The following is a 27,983-nucleotide window of genomic DNA, read 5'->3' as shown; positions in this document are numbered from 1 at the left end:
TATAATAACTGCAGAACATTCTTTACTGTTGTCTATATCCCGTAGCTGAATGTACATATGCCATATGATACAGTTACTGAAACTATTTAATTTAATTGTCTTGAGGGAAAGAAAGAATGGATACAAGCTGATAGTCTCCACCTCAAAGAATGCTTATAAAGACTATTAGTAGCTTTTTGGAAGCATGAATAATCATCACACCAGCAATATGAAGGCTGAGGACCATGGAACATCTATATATTGTAACTTTACTGAAACAGGCTATCTTGCTGATACATATGCTCTAACTGAGTCCATCTGCAAGGAAATGCAAGAGTGTTTTAGCAAAAAGAAACTGCAAGATGCTAACATACAAGAGAAATAATCCATTAGAAAATAAATCAAGATAACAAGGAATAAGCTCAACCTTGCATTGATTCAGCTCCCATACAAGTCCTTCTATTATGCCCAATCTGATTACACCGAGTACAGTGCAATGGTCGCACTTCCTTGGGTTGATGGGGTCTATAAGCCCGTTTCTTTCTTGGGGGATCATGTATCTCACCCCATGTTTGAACTTCTGAATGGTTCTCCATGATAGCCTCATAACTGCCCTCTATGGGAACCATATTCCTTGCTGGCTCAGCACTTAGCTCTTCCAATGCCTTTTCCCTGCCAAGGAAAGCCCTCTTGTATGTAATAAGCACCCCATACTCCCGGTGTATATCATTCAAAATTTCCCTTGGCTTATAGTTTCGATTTTGCCGAAGCTTGTCTCTTATGCAATTGGCAATCCACTTTGCAGTTGCCTGTCGGTGGCCAGCATCTTCTGATCTTACACAAGTGTGCTCTGGTGTTAAGGTCCTTATTCTAAATGTGCTGACTTGGGGGAGTTTTGATGCATGCACACGCCACATGCATCCTTCTGCTGCACACCTGTGAAATACATCCAGAAATTAAGTTCTTAGCGACATGATAACATGACAAACATTGATTCAAGAAGCCACAACATATAAGCCACTTCAGTGAAAAGCAAGCTCAGAAATGTGATTACAAGATAGAAACGTGAGTTGTGATGGGCATGTTGAGGGAATTGGCTTTCAGGTTTCCCGGTGGTAATTTAATAAGATGAACAAAGAGGAGGATAGATGGGATGGGTTGCAAGAATTAGAATATAGACTATAGAGGAAAGCCTGGAAGGTTTCACATTGGCTATCTAAAGGAAATAACTAAAGAATTTGTAACTAAGACAAGTGTGACAAGGTTTTGGGGTTGGACATGGAGGTAGAAGGGGCCCCTTGCATAAAGCAGTAGGAGAAAATGTTAGAACATTAAACAAAAAAGGTAGTTTAAAAAGGGCAATTTCATTTGCATTTTGTGTCACATGTGAGTAGGAAAGACTGTTCTTTTCTGCACTTTGATCAGTCATGGTCTTATAAGTTAAATGAAAGCAACATAGAAAAATAAGCCATAAACTAAGGGGATTGAAGGAAGACACTATAAAGTTGTAGTTGGTTAAAATAGGAAAATTCCTTGTAGCCAAGGATTTTAAATTATTTGGTTTTAGAAAGACATAAGCACAACAACAAGAATAGGGTTCATTAGAAATTTTGGCAGAGGTTTGTTATATAGGGTGTTTCTACTTTCTAGAAAGATAGTTGATAGGATAAGAGGCCAGATCCAAGCTTAAGATCTAACTTTGGAAATCAGTTCAGATGGCGAGTGCATTAGACATAGGTTCGAAAAATATAGGGTGCAATGAAAAAGCTTTTAATAAAAATAACATATGGAGAAAGCTCAAAATACAAATAGGTTCACCTTAATCTTTTCCAGTAAGCATTGGAAAAATGTATCCCGAGACAGACTCTGAAGCAAAAGGACATCTTTGTATTTTATCCACTTAAATTGTTGATGCTCTTAGCAGAATGTTTCTCTCTGAACTGTTCTAATTAGGTGACAATCGTGAGAGTAAATTTGAGATAGGATTGTAAAGACTGGCACTTTCATAGGCAAATAAAAATATGCAGCTTGTGCTAGAACTCTGGGCCAGAAGGCTGGGAGGTTGACCATCCAATCTTCATCAAATGATTTGAAACAAAACTATGTTTTCGTTCATAAAAATTTAGTAATATAATGATAACTTATACATATATAGATATGATGCTAGCTGTAACCTGGCTGTAACACGACGCTGGTCTGACCGGATCATGTGAAGCTCAAAATTAGCGGCAATGGCAGCACTCGTCAGTGCATTTCGAAATGTCTGCACATCCTCGTATTCCTGACCAACAACTAATGACTGTGATTCTCTTCGAAATCTCTCTCCAGACATGCTTGGACCAACTAATGAGTGTCTACCATAATCTCTTCTGGCAGATGTTGCCGAAGTGCTCCGACCACTTTGGCTCTCAAGTGGCTCTTCAGCTGCTACACTTGTCATCTCTCTGTAGTTTCTTTTTTATGAAAAATCTTTAGCAATTCAACAAAATCCAGAATAAAGAACAACAGGTAAAATAAATATTTTTCTAAAGTTACAAAGATAAGCGACTAGACAAATGCGACGATAATTATGAAACTTTGGGTTGTGATTCAGGTAAAATTTTTTAAAAAAATTCTGGCAAGAGCAACTATAATTGAATTAAATAAAAAGAATAAGTAATCTTTCAGATTATAGTCGAATTATTTTGTGGAAAACTTTTTTATTATGGGTCATTAATTCTATAAAATTACCAATTGATTTTTTTATGGAGGAACATACCATTCGTGATACCACTTACACAATTCAGATTCAAACAATCTATATAAAATTCAATAATATTCACAAAGAAAGAAGAATTTGCAACTTAAGCTCATACAGGATCCAACAAATACGCTTCTCCAAAAAAAAAAAGATATTTTTTTTCACAAAAATATAAATGAACTGCTCTTGTGAGTTAGGTGCAATACCTGACGGTCTCTGTTGCAGCTGCTTCGAGATAAGGCACATCGTCTTCGACAGCAATCTCATCATCGTCCGTGTTTTGAGTCTTATCAGTGAACAAAAAGATTGGAATTTTCCGATTAGAATCGAACTCCTCCATCATATTCCTCACATCATCATCAGTCTCCACCGACACGAGCCGCGACTCGAGGCCGCCGTCGGGGAGCTGAAATTTGATATCCAATGAGCTCGGATCGGCATCGTAGAGCTCCGACATCTTCGATAGGAGGGATCGGAAGCTTACAGACCGATCGATCGACACCAGCCTAGTTTTTCCCCCTACATAGAAGGGCTTCCCCTGCTGGCTTATAAATTCGCCGCCAAAGCTACAGAGGAGCTTCGCCTTTTCTCCCGCCATACCCAAATATGGGAAGGCCTAGCCCTAATTCTAGCTCTCTCTCTCTAATCCAAAATTCTCCCACCTATACCCAGAATCCGGATCCGAATCCAATTTCAGTTACTTCATAGCAATCGAGGGATCGAGGAAAACGAAGAGGATCATAAATTGGGAGAAAAATCGAGGAAAACTGCACAAAAATTCAAAGTCGAACGGATCAGAAAGAAGACCATCGATAATTGGATTGGAATAAGGACAGAGGGATTGTGAAAGTTCCATCGAGATCGTCGGAATACGTCGGAGGATCGAGCTCCGGCAGCCGGAATCGGCCGTACAGAGGCGGTGGGAGGGGGGAGGGGCATTTGAGGAATAGAATCTGGGGAGGAGGAGCGGAAGGGAGTAATGTTTGGAAACTTTGTGGGGGCATTTGAGAAATTTTCGTCATCGTGGGGGCAGAATGGGGATATAACATGGAGTGGGGGTATTCTGGGAACGAAAGGTTGTGAACGTTATCCTCTCACGGTGCCCCCATATCCACGTCTAATTATTACTTGTCCCTTATCCACGGCCTTCTATTTGCACCAAAGGGGACAAGAGTTAGCATGGGAAGACGAGAGAACAAATGCACGTTGGAAGCTGGAGGTAAGTGTGTTTTATTGCTGTGGAAAAAAAATATAGTAAATTTTTTTATACACGGTTCAGAAATATTATTTATTATTTTAAAAAAATAATTTTATAATATTAATATTTAAATATATTTAAAATAATTTAGAATGGACTGGTGATGTATGGAGACTTAAGTCCATTATGACCTAACAAGTCCATATCGGTATTTTTCGGTCGGTCTGATTGTTGTGGTCGACCCATTCATAGTCGGGTCGAATGTCTGTTCCGATCCTTGGTCGAAAGATTGGTCAGTCAACCTCCAGACGCATCCGATCTTTATTTGGCTGGCATAATGGAACAACCACTGGTAAGCATAATAACTGCAGGTCAGTTAGACTTTCGGATCAATCCGTCTAATCGAGCCCTGGTCGAAAAGCTATCGGTCCCAATTCTTAGTTGGCATGCCATACTCTTTGATCTTTCTTTGGAAGTGGATCAATCAGATCCAAGTATAAAAGACAGGCACTAACCGGCCACAGCTATCATTTCTATCTGAGCGTAACTGCCTGATTCGGAGAATCATATCGGAATATCCATCTGATCTGGGGAATCTCGCCGGTATAACCGTCTGATTCAGAAAATTACGACAAAATCATTGCGCCAGACTCGGTCAGCCAGTCTTCCAAAAGTGGTTGCACAGTCGTTTTCTCTATAAATACCAAACCTCGAGGACCCAGATAAGTAATCCATTTCCATTAAGCTCAGAAACTCTGCTTCTCTGTTTGCGCATACTGACTTGAGCACCATCCTCCGGTCCGAATTTTTTTGCAGGTTGTTCCAGTGCCGCGTTCTTTTATCTTCTGGTGTTAATCAGAAACCAGTCACAATAGATAGAGAAAGGGCCAAATCTCTGGTCCTATAAAAGAAGCAGACAAATCAAAAACTCCTAATGATGGCTCCACGCAGGACATCCTCTCGACGAGCCAACACCTCCACTTTCTGTCAGGTGCAGTATGAGATAAATCATTCTGCCCCTGTACCTCCGACGGTGGAAGTTCCTGCACCGGCACAGCATCCCACAGCGATGACGTGGAGTAGTTCAACCTGCTTTTTTAGCAGGTGCAGCAACTCACGGTTATCGTTTAGGCAGTGATTCAATCTCCACTGGCACCTCAATCGGCGACTCAAATCTAGATCCCTCCAGCCCAGTGAATGGCTGTGGATCAGATCGGAGAACCAAGGAGACAGCAGTCTCTGAGTTCTCCGTTGGGGCATGATTCAACCCCCGACCGGCGATCACCTCCGCACTCTGAAGAGCATACCAACTTAAATGTGGAAGTCGAGCGAAGATTTTGAGAAATGGATCAAAAGATCCAGCAGATCTGCAACAACTCATCAGCATCATCCAATGGGTTTGATTCTGAACCGCCTTTTGTGGCAAGTATTCTCTAGGAGCCTATCCCACCAAACTTCAAGGTTTCTCAGCTGGAGAGCTACGATGGGATCACAGACCCCACCGATCATATCAACTACTTTCGAACAGTTATGCTTCTTTAGGATACTTTTGACGCTATCCTGTGCCAGGCCTTTCTCTCCACTTTGAAGGGGACAGCTCGATATTGGTATTCCAATCTGAAGCCGGCTTCTATTCACTCTTTTCAACAGTTAAGCCAGGCCTTTGCTGCTCATTTCATTACCAGTCGGCGGCAGCAGAAGCATTCGGACTACCTCCAGACTATCAAGCAGAAGGACGGCGAGTCCATTCGATCCTACGTGGCTTGTTTCAACAGAGTTATGTTGAAAGTTCGCGACCTAGATCACTTGGTCGCAATGTCCACCCTGAAGAGTGGATTATTGATGGACGACTTCAAACAGTCGCTGTTGAAGACTTTTTCCTAGAATTTTTCAAAAATATTGGCTCGAACAGAGAAATATGCCTGATTAGAAGATTCTTTGATGGAGGAAACCGTTCGAGCAACCCCAGCTGTGGGAAATCAAGAGCAGAGCGGGGCTCACTCGTCCAAGCAAAATAGTGAAAATCGCCACCGCTCAAGGTCCCCACTGATGAGAAGATATGTTTCGCCAAAGAGGAATCATTTACCTCAGAGGCGATTTGGTAATCTCACTCCGTTGAACACTTCAAGAAGAGAGATCTTAATGGAAGCACGAGCTGAGCTGCCTCCACCCGCAAAGATGCGAACATACCTGGGGTGCCGCAATCCGGACAAGTATTGCTTCTATCATCGTGACCACGGCTATGATACTGAAGATTGTTACTAGCTCAAGGAGAAAATTGAGCGTATGTTCCGAGAAGGGAGGCTAGATCGGTTCATCCGATGAGAAGGTCCTCTGCGCTGATATCCTCCAAGGGCTGAATAGCAGCGGCAGAGATGCTCCACATTTCAGCAGCGATAGCACCAGCCTCCTCAGCCTCAACCTCAACTGGCTCCAACACAACCACAGGCTGAGGGGCAGGCGATAGTAGAAGATCGACCCCTGCGAGGTGAAATTAACATGATAACTGGATCAGTGGAGTCGCATGCGGTAAAAAAACCTTGGCTCGAGGAACCAATAGTCATCACTGAACAAAATGCTGAAGGTGTACAAACTTCGCATAATGATGCGGTAGTTATTACTGCTAACATCACTGACTATAATGTACACTGCATTTTTATTGATAATGAAAGCTCAGTCGATATTTTATACTTTGCTGCCTTCACTGCAATGGAATTTGTTCTAGAACAGCTAAGTAAATTTAGTACTCCTATCCAAGATTTCTCCAGGAGTTTGATAATTCCAGAGAAAACTAAAACACTACCTCTTACGGTGGGAACCAAGTCCAAACAAGTGACCATCCATGTTGATTTTCTTGTGCTTGACCTACCGTCAGCCTACAATATAATTCTTGGTCGACCAAGTCTAGGGGCACTGAAGGTAGCAGTGTCAAGCTACCATTTAATGATGAAGTTTCTGATGGAGGCGGGAGTGGGACAAGTCTGAGATAATCAAACAATAGTCCGACAGTACTTTGCTGCTAAGCTACAGGTGAAGGAACAACTGGCGGCATCCCAACCTGAACTCCCAATAGGTTTGGACGCCCACGATGATCTGGTTGAGGAGCATGCTCAGCCGTCCGAGGATCTAGTGGAGATCCCTTTGAGGAAAGAAAATCTTCATCAAACTGTGAAGATCGGATTATCTGTGGATCAGATAACTAAAGCTCAACTAACTGCTCTTTTGCAGAAAAATACAGACTTATTCGCTTGGGCAGCGACAGATATGCCTGGCATAGATTTGAGGGTGATGACCCATCATTTGGAGGTAGATCTAACTTTTCATCCTATAAAGTAGAAGAAGAGAAGCTTTGCCCCAGAGTGCTAAAAAATGATTACTGAGGAAGTAGACAAGCTCGTCAAGGCTGATTTCATTCGAGAGGCAATTTATCCTGATTGGCTAGCCAACGTGGTGCTAGTCAAGAAGGCGAACAAAAAATAATGCATGTGCATCGACTTCATTGATTGGAACAAAGCCTGCCCCAAAGATAGTTATCCTCTTCCTCGAATAGTCAATTGATGGATGTCATTTTTGGGCACGAGCTCCTCACCTTCATGGATGCCTTCTTTGACTATAACCAAATCTGGATGGCATCTGAGGATGAAGAGAAAATGGCCTTTATTACTGACTCTGGGCTCTACTGTTACAAAGTGATGCCCTTTGGGCTAAAGAATGCAAGGGTGACATACCAGTGACTGGTGAATAAAATATTCAAAGATCAAATCAGTCGCAACATGGAGGTCTATATGGATGATATGTTGATAAAAAATCGAGCAACCCAGAATCACATAGCCGACCTCCAAGAAACCTTCAGCATCTTGTATCGCTTCCAGATGCGATTGAATCCCACGAAATGTGCTTTTGGAGTTAGCTCTGAAAAGTTCCTCAAATTTATGGTCTCCTGACGAGGAATTGAAGTAAATCTAGAGAAGATAAAGGTGATTCTGGAGATATCCCCATCAAAAAATATAAAGGAAGTCTAGTGCTTCACTGGAAAGATTGCTTACCTCAATCATTTCGTCTCTAGATCGGTTGAGAGATGTCTACTTTTTTTTTTAAACCCTTAGGCAGCCAAAGGACTTCCAATAGATGATTGAGTGTCAGAAAACATATGAGAAATTGAAGCAATACTTCAGCTCGACACCCTTGCTTACAAAGCCCCAGCCAGGAGAAGAATCGCTACTTTATCTTGCCATATCTCCAACAGCAATTAGTTCGATTTTTATCCGAAAAGAAGGATGAATTCAAAAATCGGTATATTACTCAAATAAAGTCCTTCAGGATGCAGAAATCAGATATACAAAGTTGGAGAAGTTAATATTCGCTCTAGTCATCACGAAAAAAAAGCTCCGACCCTATTTTCAAGCTCATACTATAATATTGCTTACAAATCAATCGATCAAGGTAGTCTTTCACCGTTCGAATACGTCGGGATGGATTGCAAAATGGGCCTTGCAGCTCTCTGAGTTTGACAATAAGTTCCATCCAAGATCTTCAATTAAAGCTAAGGTCTTGACGGACTTCATCCTTGAGTACACCATCCCTGACAAGGAGAGATCGGAGGCTGCAGAAGGTAGCTCGGTAGTGCTAGAGGAACAAATAACTACGGATCTTGATCTTGAGGACCAGTGGATTCTTCATGTGGATGGGTCTTCCAATTCATCGAGATCAGGAGCCGGGATCATTTTAACTGAACCGAAGGGTGATGTGGCAGAGTACACTCTACGGTTTGAATTTTCAACTACCAACAATAAAGCAGAGTATGAGGCTTTGAATGCCAGCCTCAGACTTGCAAAAGATGTGAGAGCCAAGTACGTGAAGGTCTTCAGTGATTCTCAACTGGTGACAGGGCAAGTTAAGGGCGAATATGAAGCTTGAAAGAAAAACATGAAGAGGTACCTCGAAAAGGTGAAAGAACTAACCGCATCTTTTTTAAGCTTTGATATCCAACAGGTGTCTCAGATGCAAAATACACGAGCGGATGCATTGTCAAAGCTAGCAGCCTCCATACCACCTGAGTTTCAAAGAGGCACTTACATTGAGGTATTGGAAACCTCAAGCTTGAAGGAACCTTATGCTATCCAGCAAATTGATGAAGAGCCCTGCTAGATCGACTCCTTGCTAAAGTACCTCAGATCGGATGAATTATCGTCAGACAGTTGGAAAGCTTGAAAAATCTGCAACCAGGTTGCTCGCTATGTGCTTCATGATGACAAGTTATACAAACAATCCTTCTCTCTTCCACTTCTGAGGTGTCTGCGACCATCCGAAGCAGACTATGCATCAAGGGAGGTCCACGAGAAAATATGTGAAAATCATTTGGACATAAAAACTCTTTCTTACAAATTCTTCGGCAAGGCTATTATTGACAGTCGATGCAAAAAGATGGCTCAGATTTTGTTAAAAGGTGTGATTGCTATCAAAAAATTTCTAATGTTCAACATCAATCAACGATACCCCTTGCTCCCATCACTGCTCCATGGCCTTTTGCTTAGTGAGAAATAGACATTTTGGGTCTCTTTCCATAGGCCTCAGATCAGTACAAATTCTTTCTGATGGCTATTGATTACTTCACGAAGTGGGTGGAGATCGAGCCCCTAGCCCGTATTACAGAGGCTAAGGTTAAAGACTTCATCTGAAAATTCATCATTTACCATTACGGTCTTTCGAGAGTGCTGATAACTGACAATGGTAGACAGTTTAGTGGCTTCTGACTTTAGAAGTTTTGTGAAGATCTTGGGATTGAACAATGCTTCACCTCGGTTGGATACCCACAAGTTAATGGGAAAGCTGAGATGACGAACAAGATTCTCTTACAAGGTCTGAGAGCTAGACTCGATCGAACTGGGGGGTCTTGGGTGGATGAATTATATCATGTGCTATGGGTATATCGAATGACTCAGAGGATTCTGACTGGTGAAACTCTATTCAACCTTGTATTCAGAACCGAAGCCATTATACCAGTTGAGATCGAGCTTCCTTCCTTTAGGATCGAGGACTACAATGAGGACACCAACTCGAAATTATTGTGAACCAACCTTGATCTGGTTGAGGAGAGTAAAGAACGAGTTGCCATGAGAATGGCTTTCTACCGACAAAAGATAGCCCGATACTACAATTTTCGAGTCAAATCTAAGAAATTTCGGATTAGTGATTTGGTGCTACGGTGCATTGAAGTCTCACAACCTACCAAGCAGGGAAAGCTATCATCCAACTGAGAAAATCCTTACTAAGTAGATGAAGCAGTGCGCCCCGAGACTTATAAACTGAAGCGGCTTGACGGAACTCCACTCCAAAGATCGTGGAACTCAGTTAATTTTTGCATGTATTATCAGTAATATTGTAACTTTGCTGAAGTATACGCATGAATGAATGCTTCAATTTGTCAGTGTCGGTATTTATATATTTAAACTCAACTTCTGATCGATCTTGAGATATTTAAACTTGATCTCTAATTGATCTTGAGATATTCAAACTCGACCTCTGATCGGCCTTGAGATATTCAAACTTGATCTTGAGATATTCAAACTCAGCCTCTGATCGGCTTTGAGATACTAAAAGCTTTTGATCGGTTTATATTTAAATTTAATTTTATGGCAATCATATGAAGTCAGCATGATTCAAAAAATAGCAAAAGAAAAAAGATATAAATGCATGATTGAAAAAATTATTGCTTCATTCAGACGAAGAATGTTTACAAGAGTCCAATCAGCTCTTTGTTTGATATTAAAAGAGAGAGAGAGAGAGTTGACTACTTAGATGGTGGGGCATCGTTAGTAGGTTGCACTTCATCAACCTCGAAAAGTACCCCACCATTGAGATCTTCGACGCGTCGCACTCTATGAAGAATTACAAATTCGAAAAATACGTAAGTATCCCCTCGCTTCTCTTTTAGCTGCATTAAAGCATCGTCCATGTCCATATCGAGATTGAAAAACTCGGACAGATCAAGTTTTGGGTATAAAACTCAAACTGCATTCCGACAAAGGCTATAACCAGAATGACGTCCACCAGCAAAGACCATATGGATCATTAATCGAGAACTATCTATTAGCTGTTCATTGGGTCGGAAAGAAGCAGCTCTTTCTCCTCCCACTGAAGATCGACCTATTGGTTCCTGCTCCTTCGACTGGGACCTGTAGCCATGGGTAACCAGAAGAGATTCTCCTGGGCTGACAATGGTGATGGGAGTAGTCACTTGGATACCTTACTATTGTATATCCTTGGGAGTGACGACTATCGTTATGCTATCTAACATCTTTTGCAACTTTGAAATTTCTTCTCTGGCGTTGCAGAGTTCATCTTGAATTTGTAATATACGCTCGGATCTCGCCTATCCAAACTTCCTGCACTTGATCAAGGACTCTAAGGCATAAATTTCTCTATGAGCAGAGTTAGTTGACGATAATATACAGTCAGTTTCATCGCCACATCCCAAGATTTCTTTCTTGCTACGTCGGATATCCTCTATATCTCTTCAATTAATTGTGCCTTCTTGGCACTATGAGCTACAACTCCTCACCGAGCTTCTTGTTAGAGTATGCTGGCTTCTTTCTCAGCCTCACCAAGTTTCTTTTGAACTTTTTGCAGTCTCTTTCCCTGATTGACAGCCTTTCTCTCGAAAAATTTAAATTTCTTCTCCAAGCTCTCAATGTGAGTTTTGATCTCGACTGCCATCATTGGAGGAAGAGGAGTGGCCGGTAAAGGAGCAACAGCTGTCAGGCCAATGTTACAAACGTCGTCCACCAACTATGCAAACAATTGAGAGCGGTAAATTCAAAAAGCTTATAATTTTATTTCATTAAATGAAAGTTTCTTATAGAGATGGATAAAAAACAAACAAAGAAACAAGAGAGGGGGCAAAAAGCACGTGTTTAATCCCCAATATTTACTTGGAGAGTCATATCTGAAGAAGGTTTTGAGGAATCTACGTCAGTAGTTGAAAAGGAGGGTGGCTCGATAACTTTCTCCTTCTCGAAAGCAGGGAGCTTAGAGACAGCGTGGATTTCCTTGCCATCTTTTTCTTCATCTTCATAGTCCAGGAAGGCGAGATTAAGCTCCTGATGCTCCTCCTCTATCAGCTTCCGACAGTCAGCTCAGCCTTCTTTATAGGTCTGATGAAAAATTTTCTCATTGAAGGTTACGTGGTTGTTGCGATATTCTTCAGACACTCTAAATACCTCGATCGCTCGAGCCATCTCCTCGGCGAAGGCAGGTGATGCCTTGAATTCCTCAATGGAGGAGTGCTTGGCATCTTGAATGCGTTCCTCAATTCTTTTCTCCTCCTCTCTCTTCCTCTTCAAGACAAGGGCAAGATCGGACTTCACCTGCCTGAGGGCCCTTTGAAGATGCTTGGCCTCAGCCTTCAGTTCTTTGGCTTTCGTTTGAGCTACCTGGGCGTCCATCTTAGCTTTCTTCTCGACCTCTGACGCCTGAGCCTTCCTGGCCGAGCGGTCCGACAGATTGACAAGAATATGGAGTAGCTGCATTTCAAATTGGCCAAGTCAGAAGGAACATCATGATTAAAAAGAAGAAAGGGATAATAGAATAAATGCTATACCTGATGGCTAATAGTCAAGGATAGCTTCCTCTGACCGAAAACGCTCATCTTGTCCATTTGCTCCAGTTTCGTTGGAATGACGGAGTTTTCGATAGTTTTCTGCACTACCTTTCAATTTTGAAAAAATAAGCCCTCCGAAGCATCGTCAGAAAGAGCCTCATCATCGTCAGCCTTCTTAAAAGACTCGTCTTGAGCAAAAATTTTGAAAAACTGAGATCGCTCAACGATCTCTTCTCGAGAGTCGGCGGTCAAGGTCAGAGTAGGCGCAGGTGTTGCCAAAACTATCCTGACCTCAGAAGAAAGTGCTTGGTCAGCGGACACAGGCCCTTGGCTGAACTCGACAGACTTTATTTTCTTCCTTCTCTCGATCTCGACAGCTCGTGTCTTCCTCTTCCGTGGAAGAAAGGCCTTCAATTTTACAATATCTTTCGCCGAGGGTTCCATCTTTACAATTGTTCAACAAACGTCAGGATAGAAAGTTATATATATATATAAGAAAAAGAGAGAAAGCATGAGTGACCCCACTCACCTCCTGGGTTTGCTAGAAAAAAGTCCCGTCGAGAAGAGGGATTCATTAGATAAAAGCTCATCCAGATAAAGAGCATTACGATTCAGAAGATCACTAAGTCCTCTCTTTTCCTCAGCACTCAACTCTGTGGGCTTCAAGGATGAGGCTTCAATCTGACCCCAGTTCAGAATCCCCCAATCTTCTATCGAAGCATAAGAAACAAAAAAAAAATGGCTCTTTCAGCCATGAATAGATGAGGGAGTACCAGAGACTAGGGGAGTGGCACCCCTCTGGTAGGAAACATACAACTAATCAGCATATGTATGTTTTTTTAATTTGAAGCGTGTTCGAAAGAGAGGAATTAAGGGTTGGACTCCCGTTCGGAAGCAGAAGATAAGAAACCCTATGATATACCTAAAGGAATTCGGAGACACAGAACAGAAAGCAATCCCATAGAACCTAAAAAGCTCGAAAATAAAGAGAAAGATGGGAAACCTAAGACCTGCTCGAAGATTTTCCTCATACACTGCTAATCGGCCTGGAGGTGGATCGTGGACTCGGACACTGAAATCAGGAAGTTTGAGGCGAAACCTATCCGGAATAGAGTATTGAGCTCAGAGCAACTCTAAGTCACTTAAAGTCAACTTGGATTGAATATCCCCAGGTCCGGATTGAGGATTGGTTTTGAACCTAAGATTTTTCGAATCCTTCATTTTCTTTCGCATGGGACTCTTACTCACAGAATTTTCGAAACCCGCTATGGAAGCAGAGAACTAAGGAGAAAAATGAAAGGAAGAAAATACCAAAGAAGAAAGTAAGAGGGACTAACCTTCAAATAAGAAATCGAAAGGAGGCAACTATCTTCCAAGAGTTCTTCACATGGTGAAGAAAGAAGAAAATCTATCTGTGAGAACTTAGGAGCAAGAAAAATGGCAGAGGAGGAAAAGATTTCATAGATAAAACAGAATAAGGGGAGATAAAGCAGAAGAAGCCATCCCTTTAAGTAGAAGGACGCATGTCTCTTGAAGGATGTCAAGTCAATACCAATTCTTAAAATGAACCACGTGTTAAGCCTTCATTAGCTCCACAACTGGCTGATGGTCTCTACATTTAATGCATCCTAGCAGAAAACAGCAGCATCTAAAGTGGCGTCCGTGCATATTTTAAAAATTTCATCATTAGTTCGATCATTTTTTCGCTTGAAAAACTACATCTAGACATATAGTTTAAAAAGACTTTTTACATCCCCGATCATTCAGAATGTCAGAATAAATACTTTCATAGCCTGATCAGAGCTCGGACTAGGGAGTAAGAGAGTATCTGTTGGGAGTAATTTGGAATGGACCGATGATGTATGGAGACTTAATCCCATTGTGACCTAGCAAGTCCATATCGGCATCCCTCGATCGACCTGATTGTTGTGGTCAGCCCGACTCATAGTCGGGTCGAATGTCTATTCCGACCCTCGATCGAAGGATTGGCTGGTTGACCTCTAGATGCATCCGATCCTTATTTAACTGGCATAATGGGATAACCTCTGATCAGCATAACAACTGCAGATCAGTTAGACTTTCGGATTAACCCGTCTAATCGAGTCCTGGTTGGAAAGCTATCAGTCCCAATTTCTAGTTAGCACGCCACACTCTCTGATCTTTTTTTGAAAGCGGATCAACCATACCCAAGTATAAAAGGCAGGCACTAACCGGCCACAGCTGTCATTCCAATCTGAGCGTAACTGCCTGATTTAAAGAATCATGCGGGAATATCTGTCTGATCCAAAGAATCTCGCCAGTATAACCATCTGATTCGGAGAATCGCAATATAATCATTGTACCAAATTCAGTCGGCCAGTCTTCCAAAAATGGTTACACAGTCGTCTTCTCTATAAATATCAAATCTCGAGGACCTAGATAAGTAATCCATTTTCATTAAGCTCAAAAACTCTGCTTCTCTATTTACGCATTCTGACTTGAGCATCAGAGGGTCCTCGTCGGAGTACCATCCTCCGATCCAAACTTTTTGCAAGTTGTTCCAGCGCTGCATTCCTTTATCTTCTGGCGTCAATCAGAAACCAGCTGCAACAGGGTGATTTGGAAATAGATAACCGCAAGGATGAGGTGAGGTGGGCTTTAAGTACCTATAAGAATGCTTTGATTTTTGGGAATTTCATGACTTAAGTTTCATGATTTTGGAAGTGGCTATTTTGTAAGTAAAATAGAGAACTAGCAATCAAGGATTTCCTCCTCTTTCAAAGGAGAATCGAGAATCATAGAGTGTGATCTTTTGGGAGTGGTAAGGGCTTCCTCGTCGAGTCCAACAGTTGGTTCTCTGGTGCAAAAAGGAGGGGATGCGACTTCGATACCTCAGGAATTTTCATCTCTAGTCGGAGGAAGGTCAGTAGAAGCTGATCAACCATGATCTCAAGTGGTGCAAGGGCTATGAAAATTCTATTGAGAGACTCCGGTTGCATTTGATGTAGGGATTGTTTTGTTGGAGCATAAATTTTTAGAGATTGTTTGTTTCCAACCTTCCATCTAATTTATCATGCCTAAAACGGTTCTTAGTTAATATTGTAGGATAACCGATTACATTTCAACTTGATTATTTTGAGGAATTTAAACTGAGTTTATTTTATCTTCATAAATTAATTGACCTCCATATATATATATATATATATATATATATATATATATATATATATATATATATATATATATATATATATATATATATATATATATATATATATATATATATATATATATATCCACACAATAACCATGGATCCCTTAACAGGTAACTGCAGAGGCTATTGCATCTAATGGAGGCACTATAACAACATCTAGCCAGCCATGCATGCTAAGCTTCAGAAGTCTAGCTGTTCGATTGATGCGGACATGTCTAATGGAAATACTGAGGCCATTAGAGTGAGGTTAAAATCGAGGACTGGGACAACTGATCAACCACAAATATATGCGGCAAAGATTTTCATGAGCTCTCAGCTTCCAAGGAGAAAAGAATTGGTATAAAATTGGAAGTGGATGCCCTATATGTGGATTTCATTTTAAATGTACATTATGCTTCTGACTCTGTGATATTGCTGGTTTAAACCATTCTCTCTCATAAGTCATGAAAGTCTTGCAGTGGACCAACCTTCTGAAGCTGGGGAGGATATGGAGGATACTTACAAAAAGGATGGAGAGATCTCTGATGACATGCCTAAAATCATCAAGACATGAAGTGAGTGGAGGAGCAAGAGGAAGGCTCCATTACCAGACATACATTTGCCAGAGCTTATTGATGAGGGTTTAGCTTGAAGCAATGCAGGAGAGACAAAAAGTAGTTATTGAGGATTGCGGTGACTGAAGCCTTCAAATCTTCAGAATGTGTTGATGGTTAAGTTGTTTTACAACCATCAAGAGATATGTCACGCGTACAACTAAATGATCAACTTGTATTTGAATGTTGCTGCTATTGTTAAGTATTATTCCATACTAAATGCTAGTTTTTCTATTAAAAAAGTGTTTTCTTTTCTGAATTTATAGTATCCATCCTTTTCCACAGGATGTGATTAAAACGCAAGGTGCACTAGACTGTTTAGCGAATATATTGAATATCCGGATAGCATCTGCAGTAACATAAAGCAGGTAAGATATCCATATTTACAAAAAGAACAATGACACAGCCTTATAATCAACCAGTATATTAATAAAAGTACTTCAAATATATTACTAAAAAGGAGTTATGACATATTGGAAGCCCACTTACCAAATGCAACAAAGATATACAGATTCTGCAACATCAAGCACTGCTGGATATCAAATAAAAGAAAAAACAGCATATACTGAACAGCAAGAGAATCCTATAGCACCAAGTCATATATCTAATCCCAGTTTGCCATCTGCAGGAAGATATACATACGAAAGACAACCACTGAAAGAATGAATAAGTCTTTTGATTTATATCTTTTGATAAACAGAACATACCAGCTTCTTAGATAAAAATAGGCAGAATATAAGAGAGCAACAAGCCCAATAACAGAACACCACTCATCCACTATCCAACAATCTAAAAAAACCACATCCAACAGCTCCATTAGCCTATGCTAGGGACAGATCCCAATACAAACAACAGATCTTTGCCCTAGAGACCAGCTAGAGATACCAAATAAAACTATGCTACAAAAATGTACATGTATATTAAGCAAAAAAATAGATAATATATAGAAATCTCAATAAACAGCTACATTTACATGCAAACTGGTTGCATCTGTGGAGGAATCATTGTGCAGTGCAACTAGCAAGCATAAATGCAAGGACAAAGCCATTTAAACGAAATCACAAATCTTTATTATTATTATTATTATTTTTTGGTGAAACACAAATCTTTATTTCATTCACCACCAGAAATATGAAATAAAATGTTCATAAAAGATTTCCAAGGAGTATCTGCAAACAAAGCAAACTAGATAACAAAAAAATTCAAAGAAAAAACTTACAACAATAGCAAAAGAGGAACTCCCCTGTCAACAACATAACTTGGAACTCTAGCATGAATTGAATGAATGTAGGATCAATAACCCGATTCAAAAACATATTTTTGAACTCCAAATACAACTCAAACTGAATTAACCAACAGAAGCTACATGTGTGGAGAACTCATCCCCATCATCAATAAATAGGGAATAAAAGACTATCCAAATCCAAGTCTTATAGGATCAAAAATAAGTATCCTTTCAAGAGCATCAACTGTAACTCAAAACAGAATTCCTGATTCCTGTATTATTAATAACACGAACCACCTCAGTCACTAGAAGAAAATCTGAAAGGGACTATATTGTTTCCAATTCTAATCCCTGCAGAACAGTTCACCACCGTTAAAGAGGAACTCAAATCTCTCCAAGAATTCAAGCACCATTGGACATGGAAACCATTCGATCAAAATAACCAAAAATTTGATAATAGAATCTTATTATATTTTTATGAACTTGAGACATAAAAGCTATCCTGTAATCAAAATCCAAGTCCAGCCACATCTAACAGACAAAACATCCAACCTTTTGAACAAAACAACAAAATGACAGAAAATTTAGACCAGCACCTTCCTATTACACTTGCACTAAAAGCACAACTCATAACGGCAGAGAGGGCAAAGATGACTGTTCTCCAGCCACTGAGTGAGGCAGCCACCATGGAAGATATGCTTGCAAGGCAATTGAATCACTTCCATCTCGAACTCAAACTCCTCCAAGCATATCGAGCACTCATTCTCTTGAAACTCACCTACAACACCATCATACTTCACCACCTCCAGCTCCTTGATCGGAGTGTCCGATGCCGGCACACCACCAAAGTCCCCTGCTCCAATTCCTTCTTCAGAAATATATCTCACCACCTCAACCATCTCCTGCTCCTCCTTGAGCAGCCGCCGAGCCATGTTGCGGATATATATATCTCAACAGTCAGCTCCAGCTCTTGGACACCAGCATTGAAAGCCATTGGGCCTGCATTGGCAGCACAGTTGGTGAGCTTCTCCTCCCGGAACCGCCAAGTATCCAGATCATTGTAGCTAGTATGGGAAAGGATATCAGGGATCATGGAATTGAGATCTCATGGATCCACCAAGTGGCCGATTGAAATCAGTGTACTTGGGCCGGTAGGCCAACCTTAGACATCCATCAAAGAACTTGTGGATGTGAAGGTGGAGGTGCACAGATCTCTCTCCGAGGAAAATCACTACTCTGAGCTATTTGATTGCTAAGTTTTTTTAGGTGGGCACAGATGTCTTCTTTGGGTTCATCATTGCTCCTGGTGGATCTACCAAATTCCAGCAGTCCCCATCCTTGCAAATTAGCGCTTCATGATGCAAAGTTGTGTCAACACCATAACGCATGATCCTTTCTTTTCTATCTGCATCCGCCTCATTTATCTATTTGCAATAATTCAAGCTTCTCAAAAGCTAGCCATGTGACAAAATGCTCTGCATTCTTCCCTTGGAATACTTCACTCCCAGAGACAGCTGCATTCTGCTATTGTTAATCTAATATTTAGGAAAAGAAATGTTTAGTTTCACTAAACAAGATCCTTGGTGACTGTTCCTGATCTGGGATTTTCAAAATTGGTACCCATATTTGTTTTTTGCTTGTCCTAAGGTCATGCTGCTCTCCGTTTCCAGTAGAAGGATCATTTGACACAGGGAATTGAATTGATCTCGGCTTAAAATCCTGTTATACCATATGAAAATTAAAGAAGAATATGAGACAAAAAAAGGTGACAATAGACAAATAAATGTTTTTTTTTTCCACAGAGATAACAACAAATACAACACACTGAAAAGATCTGCAAAATCTATGCCTGTCCAGGAACTTGGATAACAGTTGGTTTCTCATTCATTCAGAAACCAGAGATAGTTATCGTTGACGATTAAGAAAGTGAAAGAGCTGTGCATGCGTCCATCTTCATTGTGAAATTAATTTCTGCTTGAAAAAATAGTTTCAGAAATTAGATGGCTCTACAAACTGATATCCTAAATTCCAATAGCATGATTTTTTTTTTGCAATGAAATTTCTGAATCATCAAAATCATTTCTGATGTTGTTAGAGATAATAATGTTGCTTAAAAATAGAAATTTGGAAGCACAGGATTGATGGAGTGCGCTAGCGCAAAAACACATAAAACAAGTTGCAATCACACAAAAGATTATAGATACCATCAAGCAAAAATTACTTGAAATGTACCGAAAAGTAACTTTTACTTTCATACTATCTTGATGCGACTGCTCAAGTGGCCATTCCTAAACCTGAAGTTCATTATGAACCAGAAAATCTACAAAGCAACAACTTCACTACTTAAGATATGCAAGGATGATAGCTGCACGGATACATGTGGAAAGTCAATAGAAGTGTACTTTTGTTTTAAGGCATGATATTAATTGCAACGATGATTTTTGTTTGCATTTAGATGAGAAAAGAACAGCAAGGGCAAGTTCCACATAACGAGAGCAATTTCCACTAACATTTTTTCTTCAGAATTTTTTTTATTGTAGCACTTTATAATTTTGAAAGCCATGAGTGTGCATAATCTAATTGCAAATTGTAACAAATTCTCATCATTTTTTCCCTGGCTTGACCATTAAGCAGTAATCAAAGACACAAACTGTATCAACTTTATTTAAGCTTTGTGAAGCAGAAGATCTAGTTTACTTTGCAAGACTTTGGCATGATTGATACACTCAATTAAAAACATGCAGATGAAAATCGCAACTTAATATGCCAAAATACAAATAGGAAGTCATCAATAATATTATTTTCTAACCCATCTATATGCCAGCAAATTTGCAGAGGGGAATGCATGAAATAAAATAAATGGAAAAAATGGTCTAATGAGTACCTGAATTAGTCAAAAAATTCCAAATCAGAATCTTTTCCATGATTTTGTAACTGTCAATCATTCTTTCATCATAGGTAACGGGTCTAGAATCCTTCATCTTCAAGGATTTGAGAATTGAATCAAGATAGTGAACAAAACTTAGTTAAAGATGAATTATTTCCATTATCCTCCAGAGTAAAGTGTGGTGCACATTTTTCCGTTTCCATGAAGGAAGAAATGACTGGCACAATATTAGATTACAGAAACATAGGCAGCTCTGTAATGAGTTTTCTCAACAATCACCCAAACTGTGAAAACGCAAGATATTTCTAAGAATGCAATAAGAAATATGTGATAGATAAATTGGTGATATCTAAGTCTTGCATGAAATAATTTATCAATTCAAGGAATCTTGTCCAAGATCTGTTAAGCATTTGTCTTTGAAACAGTTAATGCAGAAAGCATCATACAACAATAGGCTTAAATTTCCTATTAAACAGTAACATCATTCTAAAATATCAATAAATTTGATGAATACTAAACCACAAATGCTTCTAACAATACCCTAGTCAATAAATAAAAGAACACACTAAATGCTATGGATGCTAGAAGGTATGGCAATGCCTTCTTATAGAATGTTAGAAGTAAATAAGTGATACCAAGTTTAGCTATGACCATAAGATAAAAGGCATAAACCATCATGAAATTAGATCACAAATTTAACACTCTTTTTTAAGGGAACATTTGACTCCATTCGAGAGAGTAATTTTTGAAATTATGGTCATGTTGTCATCTTATTAGTTAGTATATTTTATTTTCCTTAGTATATGTGTCATTTGGTTGGAAAGTTTTGCACGCAATAAATATTGCTATACCCCTGTTGGCCAACAAGCCTTGCACCCACCTTCACCAATTTTACCTTCTGCTTCAAAATCAAAGCTTGAGCATGGAGACATGAATAGAAAATTTCTATGTACAGATTTTGTTCTATCTCCATGATTTCCTTTTGCAACAATCATATATCACTTATAATTCGCATTGCAACTAAGGAAAAGCAAGTCCTAGGTGTGATATTTGCATGGGTTGATGAAGACTCATTTTTGTAGCTCGCACATATGTGAGGCACACATATTTATTATAAACTTATCCCTCCCACTTCCATCCAGCACTGTTACCAAATTCGAACTTTGAATATCCTCGTTTATTGCTAGCTCACTCAAGCATATCACCCTTAGACCATTATTGTCTAACATCCACCAACCTCATTAACGCCTCCTCTTTGTTGAAGCCTCTCATCATTCTTAATGAGAAAACTTCATGTTCTTTCTTTACAACAACCTTTGTTCAATCTCTTATGACAACTCAACAATTTCATGAATCTCCATACGATGCTACAGATGCAAGATTATTGAACCTAAAGAGCTTGAAGCTCTATGTTATCTGAAACTCGTGTTGTTAAAGTCTATCTGCATAATCTTGTAGGTTGGTGAACTTCATTATTTTGTTCTACATTTGGTTGTCAATCTTGGGCTAGTTTGAACCTAATGTAATAACTACTTGAGAAAGGGACTTTCTGGCATGTGAAAATGGAAATCCTCCTTTCTCCACATGTAATAAATGCTAGGACATGGTAATCCATGCATTTCAAGACTCCTGTTGATATGAGAGCCATCAATTCTCCAATTGTGGATTCCAAATAATTGTTATAGCAAGCTTGGAGCAGAGTTACTAAGCCACACCAGACACAATGTGGAGGACACTTATGGAACCTTATCTCTTTGGTAAAGATTTAAGGAAGGTTGTTGGTGCAATATAAAAAATCACTCCAACAAACACTAGAGAGAATGCTAAGGTCTTGAAGAAATGAAGGATAACAAATGTAAACCCACACACAAGAGATCTACTTGTAATATCTTTGAGCATATTATAAGTCACAAATTATCTTGCAATATTTGGAAAACTCTTGATGACTTCCATGAGAAGATCTTAGTCTCCTTGTAATTGCTAGAGAATAAATTGGCCAAAATGTCTGATTGAGTGAGAGGAAGAAAAGAATATGTTTTCAAGATGTCAATATTCGAACCAAAGAATTATATTTCAAAGGCATGAATGAAGCAAGACATCATGCACAACCCAAGGAGAGAATCCATAATTGAAGGATCAGTTCAGCAATGATCCTCAGTAGAGTTTGTGAATCTTCTTGATTCACAAGAGTCCTTGGATCATCAAATAGTTACTTCTTCTCTATTCATAGGACAATAGATCATTACCTTCTCTTCCAAAAAGATCTCCATCAAATCATTGCAGAGGTTAATTAGGTGTTGGGTTAAAAAGTTTATGCAAGAACACAAAAATGTGTTGTTAGTAATAAAATTTAACAATTTGGTTACTAACAAGATTTAAAAATTAACTAAGACAATTGAATGGCATGGAATTAACTTCTTCCAGTCAATCAGAAATACTTCATTTATTATTTGAGCAGAGCTAGAAAGATCTACTTCTAGCTTCTAGGCGCCCCTTTTTATAGAAAAGTTCATGAATGAGAGACTTAAAATCATTGTTCTTTTAAAGTTAGTCCTCGTTGGCCTCATATAATGATAAGTTTACATATCATCCAAGAACATGCTTCATACATGAGTAATGTTTATGTGTCAAAACATTTGTTTCATTTAGGACTTTTTCTTCTGAAAACAGGTCTTGATTCAGCATAAGGGAATTGAGTAAACCAACTGGTATTGAGAAAGAGCTAATAGAATCTAGGGTGCACAAGAGAACTGAAATGATGGAGCACACTATTGGAATAAGGCATAAAATCATTTACACATGCAAACAGTTGCAAATATGATCTACCAAAATTACATAGAATTAAACAAAATGACTTCTCTTTCCATGCTATATTGATTCCAGCTACTGCTTACTTGGAGATTTCTAAACCTGAACCTCATTGGAAAACAAAATATCTACAAATGAAACAAGTTACAGTAAGTAAACAGATGATTAAAACATAAAGAGATCAGGGGCCAACATTGAAACATGGGAAGCTTAATGTGAACCTTAGAGAATGGAAACCAGAAAAAATTGCTATTCAAAACAAATAAAGATGATAGTTGCACAGTTACATGTACGGGTGTATTTTTATTTATAGCATAACATGAACTGCAGCCATGGTGTGTATTTGCATTCAAGAACAAGTTCCACATACCTTTTTTCAGATTTTTTTTTTCTAGTGCAACACTTTTATATATGTTTTTCTGCAGAAAGCCATGAACATTGATAATGTAGTTGCAAATATTAAAAAATTTGGATAATTTTCCACCCTGACTTGCCCATTTAGCAGTTATTAAAGATATAAGGTGTATCCTCATTCTTTTTCTCTTTGCAAAGCACCAGATCTGGTTTAGTTGACCACAACATGTTGTGGTTGATTCACTCAATCAGCAAATACTGAAGAAACCTTCAACTGAGCTAGGCTGCCAAAAATACAAATAAATAGGCTACATGATATTAAGTTATTACTAAATGAACAAATGATGTGACGAGCATCTGAATTAGTAAAGAAATTCCAAAGCAGAACCTGTCCAATGATTTTGTGGTGTCAGGCATTCTTCTCGTCATTAGCAATAGGTCTGAAGTTTTAATCTTCATGCATTTGGGAATTAACTTCAGAAGTTCCACATGAACTAACTAAAAAGAAATTATTTCAGGAAAAGTATTATCCTCAAGACTAAAGCATGGAAAACAGTTCCTTTTTTCATTAAGAAAACAACAAGTATGAATGTTGGCCTATAAAAACACAGGCTGCTCTTTAACCTGCTTCCCTTCACAATGTCCTGAACATGAACAATGTACAATATCTACAAACATAATTAAGTCGACAGGAAAAAAGTTGAAACGAAAGGTACTACATGAAAAACTTTCATGCTATCATAAATTTATCAACCCATGGAAAATCCCATTGAGTTTTTCTATGCATTTGCATTTGAAGTGGAAATTACAGAAAGCATCATACAGGAATAGGCTAAATTTCCTCCTATTAAACAGTAATTTCATTCTAAAACATCAATAGATTTGTTGAACACTGGACCACAAACACCTCTAGCAAGACCCTAGTCAATAAATAAAACAACACACCAAGCATTATAGACACCGGAAGAGCAGGCAATGCCTTCCGATAAAATGCTAAAAGTAACAGAGTGATACCCAGTCCAGCTATAATAGCAAGATAACAAGCATACACTGTCATGAAATCATACAGCGCTGCCCTCCCAACCAAGACGCTGTAAAAGATAAAATCCCCCAACCCTAACTTGATCGCCCCCGACGAACCCAATCCAATTCCTTCAATCTCCTGTTCTCCATGACTATCTAATTGGGTCTGCAACAAGGGTGCTCTTAACTCTGATACCGAAGAGTCCCCAGCAGACTCCTGTTCACTGATAACCAACCTCGTCTCCGGCAACACCTCTCCAGTCATCGAATTGTTGGAATTTAAACTCGAATTGGTACCAAAATCTCTCCTTTCATCTGTCTGCCGAAACATGTATCCAAGCGATGAAGGGTTGGAATTAGAACCGGAATTCGTACCAAAATCTCTTCTTTCCCTCCACAATCTCCTCCTCGCACCCGGGAGAGGCTCCACGGGCCTCGCCTCATACACCAATGCTGGTATCTCCTCATCCCGAGAGATTGCAAGCTCCACAAGAAGCCTCAGCGGTCCACCGGGCAACAAGACGGCGGCAAGATCATAGAGTGCCATGGTGACCAAGAGAGCCCAGGTGGTCCACTCCGGAAGGAGAGTGAACCAGTAGGCGACGAGCACGCCGATGATGACCAAATACCCCTGGTTGATGGAAATCGGCATCTTGGCCATGAAGACCGACATGACCCCGACGACGGAGAAGTTGAGTAGGAGAAGGGAGAAGGTGATAGCATCGATGGGGAAATCGAAGTGGGTGACGAGGAGGAGGATGACTTCCCCACCGAGGAAGGCGAGGACGACGAAGGAGGAGAAGGCCATGTATGATTTGAGGAATCGGGTGCAGCGGAAGTAGAAGAGGAGGACGAGGAGGAAGGTGATGAGGGTGACGGAGGCGACGAAGACGAGGGAGCTGAGGAGCGCGCCGGAGAGCTTGTCCCAGATGGAGGAGGAGGATGAGGGGTCGGAGTAGGCGGTGGCGATGAGGGAGGAGAGGGGAGAGGGGGAGGAGGAGGAGGAGGAGAGGGTGGAGACGAGGAGGACGACAAGGAGCATGCAGGCGGAGACGGGGGCGACGATGCGGATGATCTCCTCGCCCAGGGAGTCGAGGAGGCTCGGGGTGGAGTCGGGGTCCTGCGCCATCGGCGGATGCGGGAGCTGCTCGATTGGGGGTTCTTCTCCTGCAAGGGATCCGAAGGGTCTTCCCGTTTGTTTTTTCCCCTTCTTTTTTCTTTTTCACCTTTTTCCTTACAACTCGAGAAATCAATATATTGACCGTTGGACTGGCAGCTGTTTCACCCACCAATATTAGTTTAGCAAATTTTGCAACGGTGCTTTTTTTTATATTAATAATTTTTTATTTAAAAATATTTAAAATATTATATATTATTATTTTTATATATTTTTATTTTTTTAAAAATAATATTTTATTATTTTTCAAAAAGAAAATGTATAAAAATAACAATATTATATTATTTTTATAAGCTATATCGACTAAGTCCTGAATTTGTCATATTTTTGGTTTACTGTTATCATATTTTTGGTTGGTATAATAGAGGAGGATCTACAAGGCAGTGAAATGCCAAAAAGAAAAATGTTCATAAGCTATATCAACCAAGTCCTGAATTTGTCCTAGCATTGGTACAGTAGATTTATACAACTTTGTTTGATATTAAATAGGGAATGAGTATACTATGAGAGTTCTTAATGATCTGCAAGTGGTCCAAATGGGTACGAAAGCCATGTGTTCATTTTATGCTTGGTTGATCTTTTCAAGGACAATACTCAATTCTTTGTAAAAATAACTTACTTTGCTACCTGATTTGCCTCTAGCTTTCTTTTTATTTTTATTTTTTTAATCCTTGGGGCCCATTGGGCTAGAATAATTTAGTATAAAAAAATAAGTTTCATGCTAGATTACCATATATGATAAAAAAAAAAAAAAGATGATAGAGATGATAAAATAAATGATGGATTCTATATCTATTTTTTTGAAAAAAAAAGTAACATAAATATTATTTTAATAATGATATTTGTTTATCCACATCACATTATCGAGTGGTTGAAAATATTATTTTTTTATTAAAATATCTTATTTATATTTATCAATATTATATTAGTTGTATTAATATAGTGAAAATTAATTATATTAATATTATAATATATTATAAATATATTGATTCATACCATATTTATACAGAAGATTGGTTGTTTCTTGAAAAGAAACGATTACAATTGTTGTGTATTGTATACCATGAGAATATTAATAATTTTATATAATTCTATCTTCATCAAAGTAATATGAATTTTCATATATGTGTATATTTTTTATTAAAAAAATAAAAAAATTTTAAAAAATATTTGATCAGAGAGAATTGAAGTTTGAAATCGAAATGGAAATGAATGATCTCATTACAATAATTTGATTGGAATAAATTTTATTACGATAATTAAATAAAAATGATCTAATCTATCTAAAATTCAATCTCTATTTTTTTAAAAAATTTAAATTTTTATTTCGATTTTATTTTATTCCAATTTTCCTTCTGATTTCGTTTCCACCGCGAATCAAACAAAAGTCACAGACAGGACTTTCCTTCCACTGGATCGCCAAAATTATCAATTGACGCCTTCCCTTCCAAATGATATCGGCCAATCCAACGGTTAGTTTTCCTCCCAGAATTCCGACGGCCTTCTAAAACCTCAGATGCACGATGACGTCTAAAATCCCACTCTTTTTCTAAAATCTCGAAGGGTGTCGTCGGGGAAACCTCCCTCAGGTACTGCACCTCTAAAGCCCCAACCCTCGTTTCCATCCATTAATTTTTAGTGCTCTATGCTTCTGGGCGAAGGCATTCTTTATTCTTTTCTTCTCTCTTCTAAGAGTTCATGTATAGATATTATTAGTTTGGAAATCAATTATTCCTTATTTGCACATGCATTGAGATAGCGAAGATTTTGATGTGCATGTGGACGGTGATGACTAATGTTGGTATTGTTCGAAGATTTTTTTTCTATTTCTTTTTGTTAATTTACTCGTTGCATCATTCAGTTTGGAATTTAAATTTGTTTTTATATCTTTTAGTACCGTGGAATGATAGTGGTGGTCATGCCATTTGAACGGTTAAGGATTAAATTTGACACTTGTACAGTAGTAGCCCGTCAAGAAATAAAAATTTCTTCCTTAGATCATATCATTTGCCTACGTACCTTTTATTTTTTTTTTTTCCCCTCAATATCTAGCTATAATATCGGACATCACCATCACAATCTTGGTTCTGCTTATTTTATTGTACCAGATGATTTCTGCGGTGATTCTGGTCAATTTCTTTTGGGTGATATAATCAGGATGATGCTGAAGTTGAAGCATTTTAGCCATCTTGATTTTGATTTATTC

At 39.1% G+C, this 27,983-nt stretch overlaps 3 protein-coding genes and 1 long non-coding RNA gene across 5 annotated transcripts; 1 reads left to right on the top strand and 3 right to left on the bottom strand.

Moving 5' to 3' along the window:
- On the bottom strand, positions 1-3,811 carry LOC105046660 (uncharacterized). Of its 2 annotated transcripts, none has more exons than XM_010925314.4 (4): positions 2,926-3,811; positions 2,154-2,432; positions 407-915; positions 1-297 (listed from the first exon to the last, which is right to left on the bottom strand). In XM_010925314.4, the coding sequence occupies exons 1-4, from the start codon at positions 3,315-3,317 to the stop codon at positions 284-286; spliced, it is 1,194 nt and encodes a 397-aa protein (XP_010923616.1). In that variant the 5' UTR covers positions 3,318-3,811; the 3' UTR covers positions 1-283. The 2 variants fall into 2 exon arrangements, with proteins under 2 accessions (XP_010923616.1, XP_010923617.1); XM_010925315.4 differs by having other exon boundaries at positions 2,154-2,423.
- LOC105046659 (uncharacterized) lies at positions 3,803-16,487 on the top strand. The gene is made up of 3 exons (XR_832290.4): positions 3,803-3,938; positions 15,821-16,047; positions 16,169-16,487. It is a non-coding gene; the product is annotated as an uncharacterized lncRNA (long non-coding RNA).
- A 1,655-nt stretch (positions 16,488-18,142) lies between these two features.
- Positions 18,143-18,460, bottom strand: LOC109505986 (E3 ubiquitin-protein ligase MPSR1-like). Its single transcript, XM_073260125.1, has one exon. It carries the CDS (start codon positions 18,458-18,460, stop codon positions 18,143-18,145), a length of 318 nt encoding a protein of 105 aa, XP_073116226.1.
- A 5,837-nt stretch (positions 18,461-24,297) lies between these two features.
- On the bottom strand, positions 24,298-25,836 carry LOC105046657 (presenilin-like protein At2g29900). Its single transcript, XM_010925312.4, has one exon. It carries the CDS (start codon positions 25,727-25,729, stop codon positions 24,443-24,445), a length of 1,287 nt encoding a protein of 428 aa, XP_010923614.3. The 5' UTR covers positions 25,730-25,836; the 3' UTR covers positions 24,298-24,442.
- Positions 25,837-27,983: the final 2,147 nt, after the last annotated feature.

This window comes from Elaeis guineensis, chromosome 6 (genome assembly GCF_000442705.2).
Source record: "Elaeis guineensis isolate ETL-2024a chromosome 6, EG11, whole genome shotgun sequence".
NCBI lineage: Eukaryota > Viridiplantae > Streptophyta > Magnoliopsida > Arecales > Arecaceae > Elaeis > Elaeis guineensis.
The sequence above is the reverse complement of the archived record's forward strand: the minus strand, read 5'-3'. Positions and strand labels throughout refer to the sequence as shown.

Coding starts and splice junctions, on each gene's coding strand:
- LOC109505986 (XM_073260125.1), bottom strand. CDS start 18,460: ATGGCTCGGCGGCTGCTCAAGGAGGAGCAGGAGATGGTTGAGGTGGTG.
- LOC105046660 (XM_010925314.4), bottom strand. CDS start 3,317: ATGGCGGGAGAAAAGGCGAAGCTCCTCTGTAGCTTTGGCGGCGAATTT. Junction 2,433..2,925: donor GCTGCAACAGAGACCGTCAG/GTATTGCACCTA, acceptor TTCATAAAAAAG/AAACTACAGAGAGATGACAA. Junction 916..2,153: donor CAGCGTCGTGTTACAGCCAG/GTTACAGCTAGC, acceptor TGTATTTCACAG/GTGTGCAGCAGAAGGATGCA.
- LOC105046657 (XM_010925312.4), bottom strand. CDS start 25,729: ATGGCGCAGGACCCCGACTCCACCCCGAGCCTCCTCGACTCCCTGGGC.